General features: G+C 41.6%; 1 protein-coding gene across 1 annotated transcript in view; it reads right to left on the bottom strand.

The window, feature by feature from the left end:
* SCYL3 (SCY1 like pseudokinase 3) overlaps nt 1–16,748 on the bottom strand; it is a 41,623-nt gene extending 24,875 nt beyond the window's left edge. Inside the window, exons 1-5 of the mRNA XM_068985650.1 lie at nt 16,634–16,748; nt 11,946–12,163; nt 4,330–4,515; nt 2,392–2,505; nt 231–287 (exon numbers count right to left, since the gene is read on the bottom strand). Coding sequence (XP_068841751.1) covers nt 231–287; nt 2,392–2,505; nt 4,330–4,515; nt 11,946–12,110 — 522 coding nt within the window. The 5' untranslated portion in view covers nt 12,111–12,163; nt 16,634–16,748. The remainder of the gene's footprint in view (nt 1–230; nt 288–2,391; nt 2,506–4,329; nt 4,516–11,945; nt 12,164–16,633) is intronic.
* Between the last annotated feature and the right edge of the window lie 246 nt (nt 16,749–16,994).

The raw sequence follows: 16,994 nt of genomic DNA on the forward strand, positions 1-16,994 counted from the left end.
ACCATCACTGGGGTCTACATGACCAAAATGTAAGTTGAGTTTCAAGAAAAAAGGCTCTCTGCTGTGATGACATGATCAGTCTCAGAAGCCTTCAAGGCCAGAGGAATTAGGAAGTGTCTATGACTTAGCAAAGAGGTGGGCAGAGGAAAGGTTTGTTTGTTTGTTTGTTTCAAGTTTCGTACTCAGTTACAGAAAGAAGTCTTCGTGACATCTGAAGTGTATCATCTTACCATCTCTTCAGGAGGGATAGATGCCGGGTCTCTTACTGACCGAATACTCCTCAGAAACTAAGAGAAATAAATTAAGGAAAGTAAATTCAAGCATATGTTTGGTGAACCAATCTCTTACATCAAGTTACAAAAGCAAAGAACAATCAACACCAATGAAACCTTCAAACCAATGTTACAGGCTAAATACATAAATTAAAAATCTTCATCACTGAAAAATGGAGATATAGTGCCTGGTATGGCACAAGACTTAGTGGAAAATAAATATCAGTTCCCTTTCCTTTTCCTTTCAGCTGGTTTAACAGACACCCTCTGGTGTTCAGATGCATCTCTATCTGATTAATTTATAAGGCAATTAGAAATACTTCTTTCTCATCCTACATGAAAGTGAAAGTCGCTCAGTCATGTCCAACTGTTGTGACCCCATGGACCATATAGTCCATGGAATTCTCCAGGCCAGAATACTGGAATGGGTAGCTGTTCCCTTCTTCAGGGGATCTTCCCAACCCAGGAATCGAATTCAGGTCTTCCACATTGCAGGTAGATTCTTTACCAGCTGAGCCACCAGGGAAGACCCTCATCCTTTGGAGATATTAACAAATAAAAAACTTCTTTAGCATAGGACAAATCTATCATTAATCTGCTCTCTGAATCAAGTCAGTCATAAGTTGGTTGCCACATTTTTATGTGAGGACCTTATAAACTAGAGAGACAGAGCCAGCATCCACAGAACAACATTCATCTACTGATTCATGAAAGATCATTTCTCAAGAGCTTGTATGTTCCAAACGCCATCTAGGGCACCAGGAATACATATTGAATGCAAGAAATCCCTGTCCCCGGCCAGGAGCTCACGACCTAAAATGTAAACTAAGCACTTTGACAACCTGCGCTGGTTGAGCCCCTGGGAAGCCCAGGAGGAAGACTACTCTTGTTGGGCAGGGGACACCTCGGGGAGGGCTTCACAAAGACGAGACTTAGCCTGATCTAGACTTCAGCGAGATGTCAGCCTCATCTTACATCCTGCAGAGTCCAGGGGAAGAAAGGCGACAGAACGGCACACAAGGGAAAATGGGGGTGAAGGAGGAGAGCCCTGCTGGACTGCACGGAACAGGATGCAACCAGAGTGGAGCTCAATAACCAAGTGGCACCTGGAGCTGACGGCAGGCTGGGGAGGAGCTGGAGAAGGGCCTGGGACCCCGTGGTCCAGAATCTGGGATACACCCCACAGAGGGAATTACACTGTTATACTGAGTAGCTGGAAGCTGACTTCTGAGAAGAAAGGGATCAATGGGGACAGAAATAACAGAGGAACGTCTTCATGGTGGACGGAGCACTTGTGCTGAGCCAGAGCCCCTGGAGGTACACACGCAACAAGGCCCCTGTGAAACCTGCATACAGGGGAACAGGGGGAGTGAGGCGGAGCCAGAAGTCAGGGAGCCCCCTCGTCAGTAAGGAAATCATGATGTGTGTGTGTGTGCGTGTGTGTTTTAAAAGGCTAAGTCTAGTGGCAACATGCAAAATTATGGAAATAAGAAACAAAACAGAGAACAGTAAGACTGCTCAACTCCGGAGGGGAATTTGTAGACCTCTGTCAGACAAAATTATAAGACGGAGCACAGGCAGCAGTACCGTGGCCCACGAGGAGTTAGGATGCACAGTCCCTGACGCCAGCTCTTAGGACGTAATGTATGACTCTGGAAAACACGAACAAGTGCTCAATGAGCATGTCTAATGTGCCTAACATGTGCCAGGCCCTATTCCAGGTGCATGGATAAAGATACGTATACAACACTATCACCCTCAAGAAGCTCAGCCACTGGTAAAGAAGGTAGACACATGGAGGCAATTCAACATTAAACACTCAGTGGTAAAACTAAGTGCAGGTTACTACAGGAGCACAGAGGGTAGGTATTTAATGGAAAATTGATCAAGCCTCTTCCAGTCTCAAGATACCTTCGCTCTAAAATGAGAAAAGAATAGATGATGCCTAGCCCCTCTGGACAGTAAAAGCCAACAACCCCGTGAATGTGAGTATTGACAAAAAAGCCAAGTCTCCAAACCTCAGCTCACACTATTGCTGGAGCAAAGTCTCTACGGGAGAACCACACACCAAAATGCTATCAGACTCTGAGTGACACATAGGGCCTAGCACCTGGCTTACCTCTGGCGTGGCCTGAGCAACTTTGCAGACTGTTTCCATTCCTCCCAGCTTCCAGTGCCCATCCTCGCTCACAAACACAGACGATACGCAGACATTGTTGTGTGTGAGGTGTCCCTGGGAAAAAAAGAACAGGAAGAAGATTGCCATTCCCATTTTCTAAGTAGAAGTTTTATAAAACTAAGAACTCATCACCCAAAAAAAAAAAAAAAAAAAAAAGGCAAGTCTTTCTACTTGTGGCATAATAAACAGAACTACAACTTTAAGAAATGACAAATTCAATGATCCAGCTTAAGCATTATGAGGTTAGGAAAAAATGAAAAACACAGTGGAAAGGCTTATCTCCCCCTGCCCAGTGTGGCAGGTTAGTAAAGACATGAAAGCCACCGCACAGACACTGTACATCCCCATCTCCATCGGAGTTGGGAGATACAGGTGTCCTTATAGGTAAATTTACAAGTCTCTTCAGCCTACATCGTGTGCTTCAAACGCCTTTAAAGGAAAAATTTATCTTTGCTCCCATAAGGTTACTGGATTAATTTTCTCTTCTAAATTCTTTCTCACCTACATTCTATCACGAACCCAGATCCACTTCACCTAAAATCTTGTCAGTAGGCATTAAAAAAATTCTGTCTGAAGAAGAGGAAAATGGAATGATAAGGACTACCAGAAATATCCCACAGACCACAGAAGCGCCAAATTTAAAACTATGTAAAAAAATAGAACAGTCAAATAAATGAGGGAAGAAGAAAACAAGAAGGGGGATGAAGTATGTTGTTTTCTCAAACCAGAAATTATTCCAGTAGATAAGTGCACTTTAAATACTCTACCAATCAGATCCAATACGTACACATTTTTTATATAAAACACTCCAACGTATATATACATATTTTTAAAGGAAAGCTTAGAATAGTATCAGGGTGTGTTTCCGCTTGAGAAAAATAAAGGCGAATAAACACTTAGATATTTGCTTAAGACACACAAAGAGCACCTGTGGCCTAACACACTGATCGCTGAGGTTGTCTATGGCAAGAAGCAGGGCCCCGGCTTCAAGGACAGGGACTGGTTTCCTTGTCTGCACTCTCATACTATTCAAACTTTTTACTGCATTCAAACATTTTTCCAACAGAGAAAATATTCCACCACAGTGCAGCATTAATAATTCTACTTATGTGTATCTTAGAAATACTTTTAAGAGACAATAAATTCAAAGTGATATTTGGAGAGTCTATCTCCCATTAATAGCAAAAATTTTTTAAAAACACATTAAGATGAGTCAAATGCAAGGGCTTCTAACCTGTAACTGGTGTTTCTTAATCTTGGGAGGCTGCCATAGGCCTTTATACTTCAGAATGTAAATCCCATTAAGAAACTAGTAGTTCAATAATACTGTTAAGAAACAGACCACAAGTAAACAATACCACTTTATCCCCATAATAGTAAATACTGCCGTGGTATTAAGGGGCTGCCTATCTTTGGCACCACCTACTTGAATGAGAAAGGGTGTGTAAAACTCTGCCTCTTTCTAAGAAATGATCATTTCTTTCATTAAAAAAAAAAAATTCCTGAAAACAAATAGAAACATGGTCCACACCAGCACTAATGTTATTAAACTTTTATCTCATCCTAATAACAAATAGCAGCTGTAGATATTTTTAGGTAAAGACTTATCCAAAACTAGAGACAGACTATATAGTAAACTGAAATAAAGTTCTATAAATAACTACCCAGGGACAAAGAACTTGTTGCCTGCTCCACAAACCACTTGTCTGTCTATAGCATCTCATGTGCTCTTTTCCCTCAGGAAGCTTTCTGATGAGAATAGTAACTTATGATTTCTATAGATACCAAAATTCACAAGCACTACCCCATACATCAGCCTCCATCTCCCACTCCTGGTCTAAATGAACGGCTGTGAGGCAGACTGTCCAGGTTACTTACTCGGTCATGAAGGAAGATAAGAGCCAGCAATATGTCATAGATCCCAGCACAGACCTCTGCAGAAGACAATGTTTCCAAAACCACTTCCAGAGGCTGCACTCGCTCAGTGACGAGATGAATGCCGTCTGTTTCCACAGTGCAAGATAAAAACCTCAGCAAGCACGGGTGACGGAGAGTCTTCAGGTGCTTTAAAAACGCAAACAGAAAAGTCGGTAAAGTTAATGACTCCACGCTTTACCGTCTGAGCCACCAGGGAAGCCCAAGATTAATTATAGTCTCAAATATATTGTAATCAATTCAGAAAATGTATACTTAAATTCAAGGTCTTCTCCAGTTTCTTACCTCCCCCACCTAACTCCCAAGTTTCAAAGAAGGCAAAGAAAAATCCATGACTTGTTCTGACAGTGTTTATTTTACCAGCATTTATATTACTCTATAGAGACTTTCATTTCCATGAGTGTAAGCCCCCAAGAGCCCAGATTTCCAATGATTATTGCTATAAACTCTGAACAAAGCACCAAAAACACCACCTGAGAACTCTGAAAAGTAAACAAGAGCATGCAGACTATGGACGGCAGTCACCCAGGGGGTGAGTTTCCTGGTTCGGGGGATGTCCCTTCTCACAGCTGTGCACTGAGGGGAGGCCCCAGGTGCAGAGCAGTGCAGCAAAGGTGGCTGAAACTCAAATGGAAACTCTGCCATCTTTGTGGCCAGGATAACCAAAGCAGGTTTGAGTATGAGAAAGCTGTCCCAGAGGAGAAAGAGCCAAGGCAGGGAGAAGAAGAGGCCCCAGTTATCTGTATACCTACACAGGTCTCAGACCAACCCCAGAACCAAACACGCACAGGACAGACCCAAATCAGCACAGCGAAGTTTTGAAAATGAACTACGGTTTGAACTACCATGCACAGGAAGGGTGAGAGGAGAGTAGTTAAAAAAAAAAAAGGCGGGGGGAAGCTTGAACCCAAGGGAATTGACCATCTGCAAACGAAAAACATCAACATTCTTCAGAGAATTATAACAGAACCGAGAATCTATGCAACAGGGCATTCAAAATGTCCAGGATGCGATCCAGAATCACTCAGAAGACAAAGAATCATGAAATGTGAAAAAGCAGCCAACAAATACCAACCCCAAGACTGAGCAGACACCAGATACTAGAAATTATCAGAAGGAATCTGAAGCAGCTATCACCACCATTCCCGCCTGGAGAGAGAAGGAAAAGAGTTATAAAATAAGTAGAAAAACAGAAGCTCTTGGAAGAGAAATGAATGTTACATAAAAGAACTAAATGGAAATTTTATAAATTAAAAATACTACAAATAAAAAAATACAATGGATGAACTTAATAACAGAATGATAATGACAGAGACAAGACTCAGTGAACTTAAAGTTGTTAACCGATTTAAAGAACAAAGAAGACAATATAAAAGAAAAGGTCAGGGCTTCAGAAACCTGGGTAACAAAAACAAAAAGTTTAATGCACATAACTGGAGTTCTAAAAAAAAAAAGAGAAAATTGGGACATAAAAAAATATAATGGTTGAAAACTCCCCAAATTTGGCCAAATACTTAAGTTTACAGATTTAAGAATGTCAGTGAACACTAAATAAGATAAACCAGAGAAAACTACACCTAAACACATTATGATCAAACTGCTGAAAATCAAACATCAATTTAAAAATCTTAGAAGTAGCTAAAGAAAAACAACACAGATGGAGAGATAAGAAACTAAATGATACTAATTTCTCATAAGAAAACAAAATCCGAAAGATAAAGGGAAACTATGTTTAAAGCAATGAAACAAAAAAAATCATCAAACCTGAATTCTGTACCTAGCAAAAGTACCCTTCAGGAAAGAAGGCAAATTAAAAGCATTTTTGATCAAGAAAATGGAAAAGTTGTTGCTAGATGATCTGCTCTACAAAAATGCTAAAGAAAGTTCAAGCTGAAAAGGAAACATCAAAGGGAAACCTGGATCTTAGGATTGCAAGAAGAGCATCCGAAATAGTAAATATCAGGTTAAAGCTGAAGGTTACATTTTTTCCCTCTTATTTAAAATATGTATGACTATGCAGAGTAACCACTGTAACACTTGCCTGGTAAGGTTTTCCATGTGTGCGATGTACATGCATGCCTGTGTGCCTGTGTGCACACAGTTAATATACATGTAACAAACGGACAGCAGGGTTGGAGGCTGCAGACATCTATGTGATTCCAAGGCTTCCACATTTTATGTGACTGTGGTATAATGCTAACCACAATGAGTGGTCAGTACTAACTAACCACAGTTAATAACCAGAACTAATTAAAAGTTAGTCATGTATACTGAAGTCCTCAGTGTAACTATTTTTAAAAAATAAAGAAATATATAGCCCCCATTCAAAATACATTAAAACAGAATACTAAAAATATTAAAATAATTCACAAGAAGGGGGAACAGAAGAACAAAAATCAGCAGGGGATGAAAAGAAAACAAATGATAATTACATTAAATGTTAAAAAACTAAACACTCCAATTAAGAGTGGATAAAAAAGGAAGATCCAACTATATGCTGCCTATAGAAGACATACTTTAGACAAAAGACAGAGATAGGTAAATGAACAGAAAATAAATGAATTTGATGGAAAAGGATATCAATAAGCAAAAGAAGGCTGACATGGATATATTCCTATCAGACAAAATATACTTCAAGACAAAGAGTATGGCCAGAGATAAAATGGGACAATTACTTAAAGAATAAAAGGGATAATTCATTAAAAAGACATAACTAATTATAAATATATATATGTATAAGAGCAGAAACTCGATACACATGAAGTAAAAACTGGGAAAGTGAAAGGGAAAAACAGACAATTTCAAAATCATAGTATCAGAGTTGGAGATTTTAAAGCTTCTGTCTCAACCATCGACAGAAAAAAAAATCAATAGAACTAGCAGAAAATAAACTAAATAAATAAAAACTTAGAAAACCTGAATAATGTCAACTACCTGAATCAAACTGAGATTTAGAAAACACTTTATCCAATTGCAGAATACAAATTCTTTATTTGATGATCAGTTTTCGAGTTAATGAAAAGAGAAAAGCTTTAAAGGTAGAGTGCTGCGATTCATGGGGTCGCAGAGTCGGACACGACTGAGCAACTAAACTGAATATGATTAAGGGGATTAAATGTTTGATAAGTAAAAAGGCAAAAAATAAGGAAGCAAGATCAACAAAATTAAACAGTTTATCGTGGATCAGAGTACTAATCCATTCAAAACTGTTTTATGATCCAGCGCATTATTCAACCATCTTTAAAACTTTTCTCTTTTCATTAACTAATTAGGTGTCCCAAGTGGCTTCTTATTTGTTTAAATGAAGGAAGAAAGAATGGAATAAATCTTGCATGATTCTGAATAAGGCACTTAACTTAGCAAAAACCTTGTCACTCCTCTTTGGCATATGTAGTTATGCATAAAATTATGCATAAATTCACAGGAAAGGTTAGCAGTTAAGAACGAAATAGAAATACTTCTTGATTTAAACTTTTGCTGTTCCAAAGAACAGACGGAATGACAAGATGTACTTGCTAAGTGTAACTAGGATATTTTCTCAATGAACATCAATTACAGAGAAAAATGGTTTTGTTCTGGTGGAGAAAAGTGACTGCTGTCCAATGAGAGTGATTTGAAACCATCTGTTGCAAAGTTACCAAGTATCGATCACGTCTCATTCACTCCACTAGGTAAGAGAATTCTGAGTAAGGACCTTTATATTATTAAATTTCAGTAGTAGAAGATATTTTGCCGATCTATGCCCACACACAGATGTTAAGTGTGTGGTATTCCTACTATTCAGCAATCAGTTATGACTCAGCCATTCAGAGAATTAATTCAAGCCTCAGGGGCTTGACTTTTCCTTATCATTCTACCTTGAACTTGCTACTTCACTTTGAAAACAACACAAAGTAGTTCTCAACTGTAGCTTAAATTCACTTGTTAAGTTTTTAGACAGGGAGAAAGCTTTACTGTCACTCTGCTAAATACAACAATATAACAAGATGCCTAAACCAGTGAGCAAGAATCTTCAGGGAGACAGATTCTTCCTCCTACCCCTAAAATGCAAATTGGAGAAAAAGGCAGAAGAGCGTTCTCTTTAAATGTTCACTGCCTGGAGGCAGGATCATAAACCAAGAATAAAATGTAGGAAGGTAAAGGGATAAAGAATTCTATGCTGGAAAGCATGCTTTTGGGTTCAGGAGATACTGAATAGGCAGGGGGAAATAATAGATCTGGAGCTCAGACAAGAGGTTTTGACAGCTATTTAGAGACAAAAGGGTGAGAATGTGAACTGGCCAAGGGCCAGTGCCCCCTGCTGACCCTAACACCTGAGGGAGCGGTAACACTTCCCAAGTTCTTCTGAGCGGGTGGTGCTTGGGAGCCTTGTGAGAGAACCAGACTTTGATCATGAGGGGAAGGAAATCATTTTTTTTTCAAAACTGAAAAGATACAGGGAAGTTGATTTACCAGAATGGGGGTTGTAAATAGCATAAAAAAGGCTGAGAGGGAGTGGAACAAAAAGAAAAAGTATGAGGAAGAGCAATAAAGCATTTCCCCAACAGAATTCAAGCTCCTTTAAGCACAGCAATCAGCCCTTCTATTTCTTTCTCATGCCCACACAATGTGGGTTCTCAAGTATGTTGACCAACAGCAGCGTGAACCTACCCTGGAATTAGAGCATGTCTCCTAAGGCACTACACAGAGCACCTACACAGCATCTAAATACCTATTCTGATGTGGCTGCTTGACAGAAAGACACTCAGGAACCATTCTTTGAGCCTGCACTCACCATGAGGCCCTAACTAAGCACTTACATCATATTATAGCAAACCATAGAGTAACCAAGTTACTTAGTTAGGACTTAGGATTTACCACCCCTTGCAGACTACTGGTTAGAAATGAATCATAATCCCAGTGAGAAAATTATACTGCTGTATCAACAGCTAATGAGTTCAGGATAAAATGAGAAGCTATGATGGACTTGAAGTATTTCTGATACTGTTTTGTGGCCAAAGGTTATACCTGCATTTCATCTTGCTTCAGAGGTTAAACAGTGTGCTGAGACTGCTGTTTTTTATTTACAACATGGTTAGAAGAGTATAATCATTACCTAACAATGTTTGGCTAAAGAAACACTGTATATCTGCTTGAAATGGTAATAATCCTACCATTGACAGCTATTAGAAATGTCAGTGGTAGGATTAGGAACCTGATCTCTAGAGAAAGGAAGCAAGCTAACGATGCTACTTCAATATTTCAGGTATCTAGGAAACCAAGTTTCTAAAACCCATTGCAATGCCATTCGTTTCTCAAGTACTGTGACCTTCATCTAAACTCCTTTATCATTTTTCTGCCATTTCAAATTTCTCAGATTCATGGTTCAGGTATTCAAAGCCACATGATAGCCCGAGGAACCTAAGGGACAAGTATGAGCTACTTGAGAAGAGTCATGGCTCAGGAGAGTATGTGTAGATACCAAGGGCAGAAAAAAATCTTCCTTCTCAAGTTTTGCAATTCCTACAGTGTGGAAGTCGTCAAACACTGCATGAGCTTTGCTTCTTTCCTTTAAAACTTTTATGACTTGGGTTGTTCAACTTCCATGCTACATACACCATAAAGATTAACATAATTTAAAAAATCTTATGGTCTTACAAATGATTATAAATTTCTAGTACTTCACTAGTAATAGTCAATTGTTATTTTTTAAAAATGTGCAATCTTATTAGATGAAAATAGCAGGAAGTATGTCAGATATTAACTGCACCTAAGCAAAAGACAGGGAGGCAAGGCATTGTATCTTTTGTAAAATCACAATAAAAAATTATTATCAATTCCCAGGTGGGCTGGAGAAGAGACAAATGTGTGGTCTTACCAAAAAGCACAATTACTTAGTGATACAACAGCCAGCCACACTCTTTATCAGAGCACATTAATGGAAAATGCATTCTGAGTAAAACATTTTCCTTAGGAACCATCTTACAACTGTTCATCTCAAGGCTGATCAGGGACATCAAATAATGAACTGGTTTGACAGACAAAATGCCTAAATTATATTCCTAACACTACGTATTATAATATAGCCCTTTATAATCATGATCAAAGTATAAACCATTTAAACAGATCTATGAAATACAGGAGTGGGTTGCCACTGCAGGGGAGAAGGCAACGGCACCCCACTCTAGTACTCTTGCCTGGAAAATCCCATGGGCAGAGGAGCCTGGTAGGTGCCAGTCCATGGGGTCGTGAAGAGTCGGACACGACTGAGCGACTTCACTTTGACTTTTCACTTTCATGCATTGGAGAAGGAAATGGCAACCCACTCCAGTGTTCTTGCCTGGAGAATCCTAGGGATGGGGGAGCCTGGTGGGCTGCCATCTATGGGGTCGCACAGAGTCGGACACGACTGAAGCAACTTAGCAGCAGCAGCATGAAATACAGGGCTTCCCTTGTGGCTCAGACAATAAAGAATCTCCCTGCAGTTCTGGACACCCACGTTTGATCCCTGAGTCAGGAAGATCCCCTGGAGAAATGGCAACCCACTCCAGTATTCTTGCCAGAATAATTCCATGGACAGAGGAACCTGATGGGCTACAGTCCATCGGGTCACAAAGAGTCAAACACTGAGCAACTAACACTAATGAAATATATATCAATGTTTCATTCTTATTGTTAGTACAAAGAGACTCAAGGTAATACAGATCATAACGTCTAACAAAATAATGAATCAACCTGAAAGGGCTTTCCTTTTTAGAATCTTCCTGAAGATAATCTCAATGCCTGAACACCCAAGGAAATGGCTAACTAGCCAAAGAAATATCAGCTAATACTTTCCTTTTCTCTAATCTGAAAAGATACTTAGGGCTATTTTCTTGAATTATATTCCCAGATAGTCATTTTTTCTAATGACAGCCCAGGATCCCCTGACAGCAGGTCAGCCAGCTCGCTAGCTCACTGGCGCCCTTCACAGGAGCAGCAGTTAGGTAGGAGGCCTGAAGTGGGAGGAACTTCTTCATAATAATAAAACTGAAGCTGCTAGAGGTTAATGCTCTAGCGTCCCTCAGCAAGAAGTAGGGCCCAGGTCAGTCTTTCTGGGGCATCCCATCCCACATTCCAGTTTCACATTCTTTCCGGGAGCACCACAATGCCTCAGGAAAGGAAAAAACAGCAGTTACAGTTCCTAAAATATATAATTTCCAGGTCCATCCCATCATCAACACATCAATTAAAATGTCCGTACTTACAGCATTTTTGCTGAGCTAGAATTAAGTCCCTTTATCTTCTGTGAGCCATGTAAAATCCCCTCCCAAACTCTCTCACTAAAAAAATACAATATGATGAGAAGAGGTATTACGCTGAGTTGCATAAAGCTTTTGGCTTATCTATGGTATTTGACCTCGTGATGCAAGATGGTGACGTTCCCATGAAGTAAGGACAACTGTATTTTCAAAGGCCATGAATGAAAATATTACTATGACCTACCTCCTTGGAACTTTATTAATTTCATGATTTTTTTAAATAGAAAACAAGAAGACAGTAAAAAGTACTAGCTATTAGGTTGTCACCTATGAAGGTACCTTGGCAGCTTTATTAACCTTATCTTCGTTTTCTCTCTTATACACAAAAACTGACGCGAGTTTGCCATCTTGCAATACAGCGGGGTAAACAGCAAGTCCGGAGGGTAAGGCGAACGGCGGCTCCTTCAGGGCATAGCTCTTCAAAGCGCTATTCTCTGAGCCCATCCCTTATTTGGTGAGACAGGGGTGTTGCAGCTCCTTCTCAAAGCCAAGCAGACCTGAAAGCAAACAGAGAACATTTCCAAACGCTGAGTATCTGAGCTGTGAGCCAGAGACAGCCAAGTAACCAGACCCAGGCACTCCGCTGTAGAAACTCCTACCACGGCCTACAATCCTCATCAACTAGGCCATTTGACAACAATAACAGTCAAAGTTCAGCAAGTTACCTGCAAGGCTTGACAAAAAAAACAAGTAATAGCTCTAGAAAAAAACGCACTTTACCAAACAGACACATGCAGTTACTGTCGTTCCCAACCCCCAATGCACACACACAACTTCCACAGAGGAAGAGCGATCCAATATAGAACAAGGGCTCTCTGGCTCCCTAACCCACTTAGATCCAGTCTCACAGAATACAGTGCTGCAAAACTTGATCATTCAAAAATGATAAACTTCTGGATGTCTAAAACAACTCACAATTATATGGAGAACACTACAAACTGGAAAATGTTTCTAAAAATGTTGAAAAACATGTTAACAAATGGAAAGCTTGTATAAATGAAGAAAACATACAACACCAGCAGAATAATGGGAAGAGAAACAGATAACTCACTGAACACAAATGACAACAAATAAAAGAAAAAATACAATCCCATGACTGCTCTCCAAAGTATGCTAAAAAGGGGGGAAAAGCAAAACTGTATAATCCCAGACATTAAAAAGACGTGAGATTCTAGGAAATGCAAACTTTTCTTTAAGGACAGAAAACAGGTAAGTGGTTGCCTGGGGTGAGATGAGTTAGAGGAACCATGGGAGAGGACAGGAATACGACAGGGTACAAGGAAACTTAGGGGGGAATGGATCTATTCAGTATACCTTGATTATGATTATAGCGATGAGTGCTCTACTGCTATAGCTACACACACACACACACACACACACACACACACACACACACTTGAAAGATGTGTTAAGTATTAACAGGTTTGTTGTGGATGTCAGATCATGGATGATTCACATACATGAATGTGAGTGTATGTGAATTCACATTCTATGTCACAAACACAGACATACATTTGCCTGCACCTCCCAATTGTTCCACAATAAGAGCATATCTTTCCAGGATACAAATGTTATAACCACTCATATGGTTACAACAGGCAATACACAGAGGTTCAGTAGTATTGGTGGAGTAGCAAAGGGCTTACTGTGCACACAGGCACCTACTGTGACTGGGTTTACACTATGAAGGGAGCCACCATCAGAAGGTTCCAACCAGAACTGCCACTTCAGAACTGCCAGGTCACAAGATTTACCAATAAAGAGCCCAAAGCCTGAATATTTATGTGGAAATTTCCATATTTTTTCAACATTGGTTCCAACATTTTTAAACCTGTATAGGCCAAACAACACATGTCTGAAAAGTTTACAGCAGTCAGTTTTTAGTTCTGGCTTTACCATAACTTGAAAAATACAAGATAAAAAGAGTTCTTACTAACTCTGGCAGCGTGGGAAGCAAGTTGTGAGCTCTAAGTAACAGCCAAAAATTCTAGGTGGATCTTTAAAAAATTTACTTTAAAATCGTCATCCTTTGGGTAAATATAAACCCAATAATCATTATACATAGACCCTCTACTTGGGATTTTTTTTCCCCACTTTGGTAAAGTTCCATTCAACACTTACTAGGTTATCAGAGTATGTAATACTGTTTAAAACCAAAGAATTTCAAAGGGCTACAGACCTACATATAAACCTGAATAAGGATTATAACATGTATAAGGGCTAAAGTTATCTAAAATTGATGTTTTTTTAAAACTCAAGAATGTTTCTGAGGATAAGAACTAAGCTGGCTTTGTAACAAATCCACTGAGCTCCTACCTACCAATGAAACTCCAATACTTTGGCCACCTCATGTGAAGAGTTGACTCATTGGAAAAGACCCTGATGCTGGGAGGGACTAGGGGCAGGAGGAGAAGGGGATGACAGAGGATGAGATGGCTGGATGGCATCACCGACTTGATGGACATGAGTTTGAGTGAACTCCGGGAGTTGGTGATGGACAGGGAGGCCTGGCGTGCTGTGATTCATGGGGTCGCAAAGAGTCAGACACGACTGAGCAACTGAACTGAACTGAAGAACGATAGAGGCAAAAAAAAAACAAACCCCAAACAAACAAACAAATACCCCAAATGACAACAAGAAATAGTATTAAAAAGTATCTCAACAAGAGCTGACCCTTTAAAATAACAGGAAATTAGGGGTACCCATACCCTCTTGGTCAAAAACCTGAGAATAACTTTACAGCTGACCCTCCGTATCTGCAGTCACACATCTGTGCATTCAACAAACAAAGGGGACCCAACCAACCACAGGTCATGAAGTACCGCTCTAGGAAGATGTTAAAACTGGGTTTTATTTGGGTCCATGACCTAAAGAAAAACCACCTGAAAATTTAAAGGAATGAACCCCTTCCTTGTGAGAACTCAAAAGGATGACATTTTCTTAGTTTGAAAGCATGATTAATGTTGACAGCAGTCTACTGATACCACTCTGCAGTGCTTACAGTAGCTGGATTACAGCCTACTTTCAATAAAAACTTCATAAGTTAGTTAGTGTTGATCGCTCAGTGGTGTCTCTTTGCCAGCCCATGGACTTAGCCCACCAAGTTCCTTTGTCCATAGAATTCTCCAGGCAGAATACTGGAGTGGGTTGCCATTTCCTTCTCCAGGGGATCTTCCCAACACAGGAATAGAACCCGGTCTCCTGCATTGCAGGAAGATTCAATACGGTCTGAGCTACCAGGTAGGCCCTATTGAGAAATAAATATCAGGAGGGAAATAAAAAGATGTGCTGTTGACTGCAATTTGTATATGTCTTATAAGCAGTAATTCTTAATTTGTAGCTTCACAATTCTGTATCCTAAGAGGCACAAAAACTTGCTATAAAAAATGCTTTAAAAATGACAATTCAGCTAAAAAGGAGTTACTGAAATGTAATACTGGTAAACAAGAACACCTGGACTTCCAAAATGCTCTTTTTTGTTTTGAAGAGTAAAGGGGAAAGCACCAAATCATTTAACTTTGAAATGATAAAGTCACAAAAAGGCAGAAAAAGATATTCTATTAGCATAGGTATTTTTCAGAATTTACCACCTGGTGGCTCCGCTGGTAAAGAACTCGCTTGCCAAAGCAGGAGACCAAGAGACACAGACTCCATCTCTGGGTCGGCAAGATCCCCTGGAGAAGGAGATGTCAACCCATTTCCAAGCTCCAGTATTCTTCTCTGGAAAATTCCATGGTCAAAGGAGCCTGGTGGGCTAGTCGATGGGGTCGCAGACTTGGACACGTTTGATCTCCTGCGCGCGCACACAGACACTAAAATAAAATATTGGGTAGTTTCTGACTTGTATAGGTATCATCGTCTTCTCTTTAAAATGCTGTTCACCTATCTTCCTTCATCCTTTTACTTCCTTGGGCAGCACATCAGGTTTCTAGGCCACCTGTGGGATTAAAAGTCCTTGTCTATGTTACTGGGCAACTCATACACTAAACTAAGAAATGAGTGTTCTTTAGGGAACTCGCTCTCCTTCTCAGGTAATTGGGATGATCGTGATCTTAGCTCCCTCAGATTGGAAGTTCCAACGATAAGGTTTTACACTAAGAGTTCAAAGGACATCCGGTATTGAAGGGTATTTTGTTATCAGGTGATAATATTACTTGAGGCCCTTCGCTTTGATCTGTTTCACGTATACATTCCCTATAACGAACTCAGTCCAGCAATATATAATGAAGCCTTTGCGTACCTCAAGAACTAAGTGTGATTTCAGCTAAGGCACGGGATGTTTTGGGGGTATGCGCACAGGTCCTTAAAAACAACAGTAACAGGGATTCCAAAATTCAGGACCCAACTGAGTATTCGTACGGTTTCCTATGTATGTTTCATCTTTATTCTAAACAAAATGCACTACCCAGAGACAGGAGCCAGCGGGGCCTCTGGGGCCCCGCACCGGTTTCCGATCGAGAATGAAGGCAGCATCCCAGGGCGGGCGCGAACCCAGGCTCCCGCGGCTCAGCCCCAAGCGCCCGGCACCTTCCCGCCCCGCCGTGCACATTCGCCCTTCCGGGGGCCAGCCTGGGAGCGGAGGCTGGAGGTCGGCGGGGATCTGACCGCGACTCCTCGGGGTCGCTTAGAGGCCGGGGCGGCGATTCCGCTTCGCTGGCCGCTCACCTTCCACACCCGCCCGCGAGGCCAGGCTCAGCGGCTCCCTTCCAGCGCCCCACCAGGCGGGGGTCGTCCGCGACGCCCAGATTGGCAGGGGCCCCGGCATTGAGCACAGAGAGGCTGCGCGGAGGCGGCAAGCAGCGATCAACCGACAGCGGTGCCGCGCCGAGCTCGCCCCCGCGCGGGCCCCAAGCGCGGACCCGCGAGCGGGGCGCGCGCCCCCCGCCTCGCTCCCGGCCCGGGCCGGCCCCCTCTCCGGCGGCCCAGGCCCGCACTGACGCAGGACGCAGCCGGCGGCTCCCTGTTACCTGCGGATGGGCGGTGGGGGAGGCGGCCAAGGGTCTTAGCTCCAGTCCCCTCTTCGCCCCGTGTTGACACCAACCACCCTCGCCTCCCCCGTGACGCTCTGGCCACTACACCCACAATCTTCTGAGTCTGGTCTCTCCGGCACCATAGAGACGGGTCCGGAAGCCGGAAAGAATGCCGGCCTTCAGCCTCCAACGCCACCACGAGGGCGAGAGTACCCGGAACCGAGATAGAGCGGCCGCGCAGGTGTTTCTCAGGCCAGTGCCATCTTGAGTGTGGGCGCCAGTGCGGGCCCACGGCTCACTCTCTGCCCCTAGTCTCCTAGCTGGTCTGTGACGATGTCTCTTCTCTTGTACTCTGACT

This window comes from Capricornis sumatraensis, chromosome 14 (assembly GCF_032405125.1).
Source record: "Capricornis sumatraensis isolate serow.1 chromosome 14, serow.2, whole genome shotgun sequence".
NCBI classification, from domain to species: Eukaryota; Metazoa; Chordata; class Mammalia; order Artiodactyla; family Bovidae; genus Capricornis; species Capricornis sumatraensis.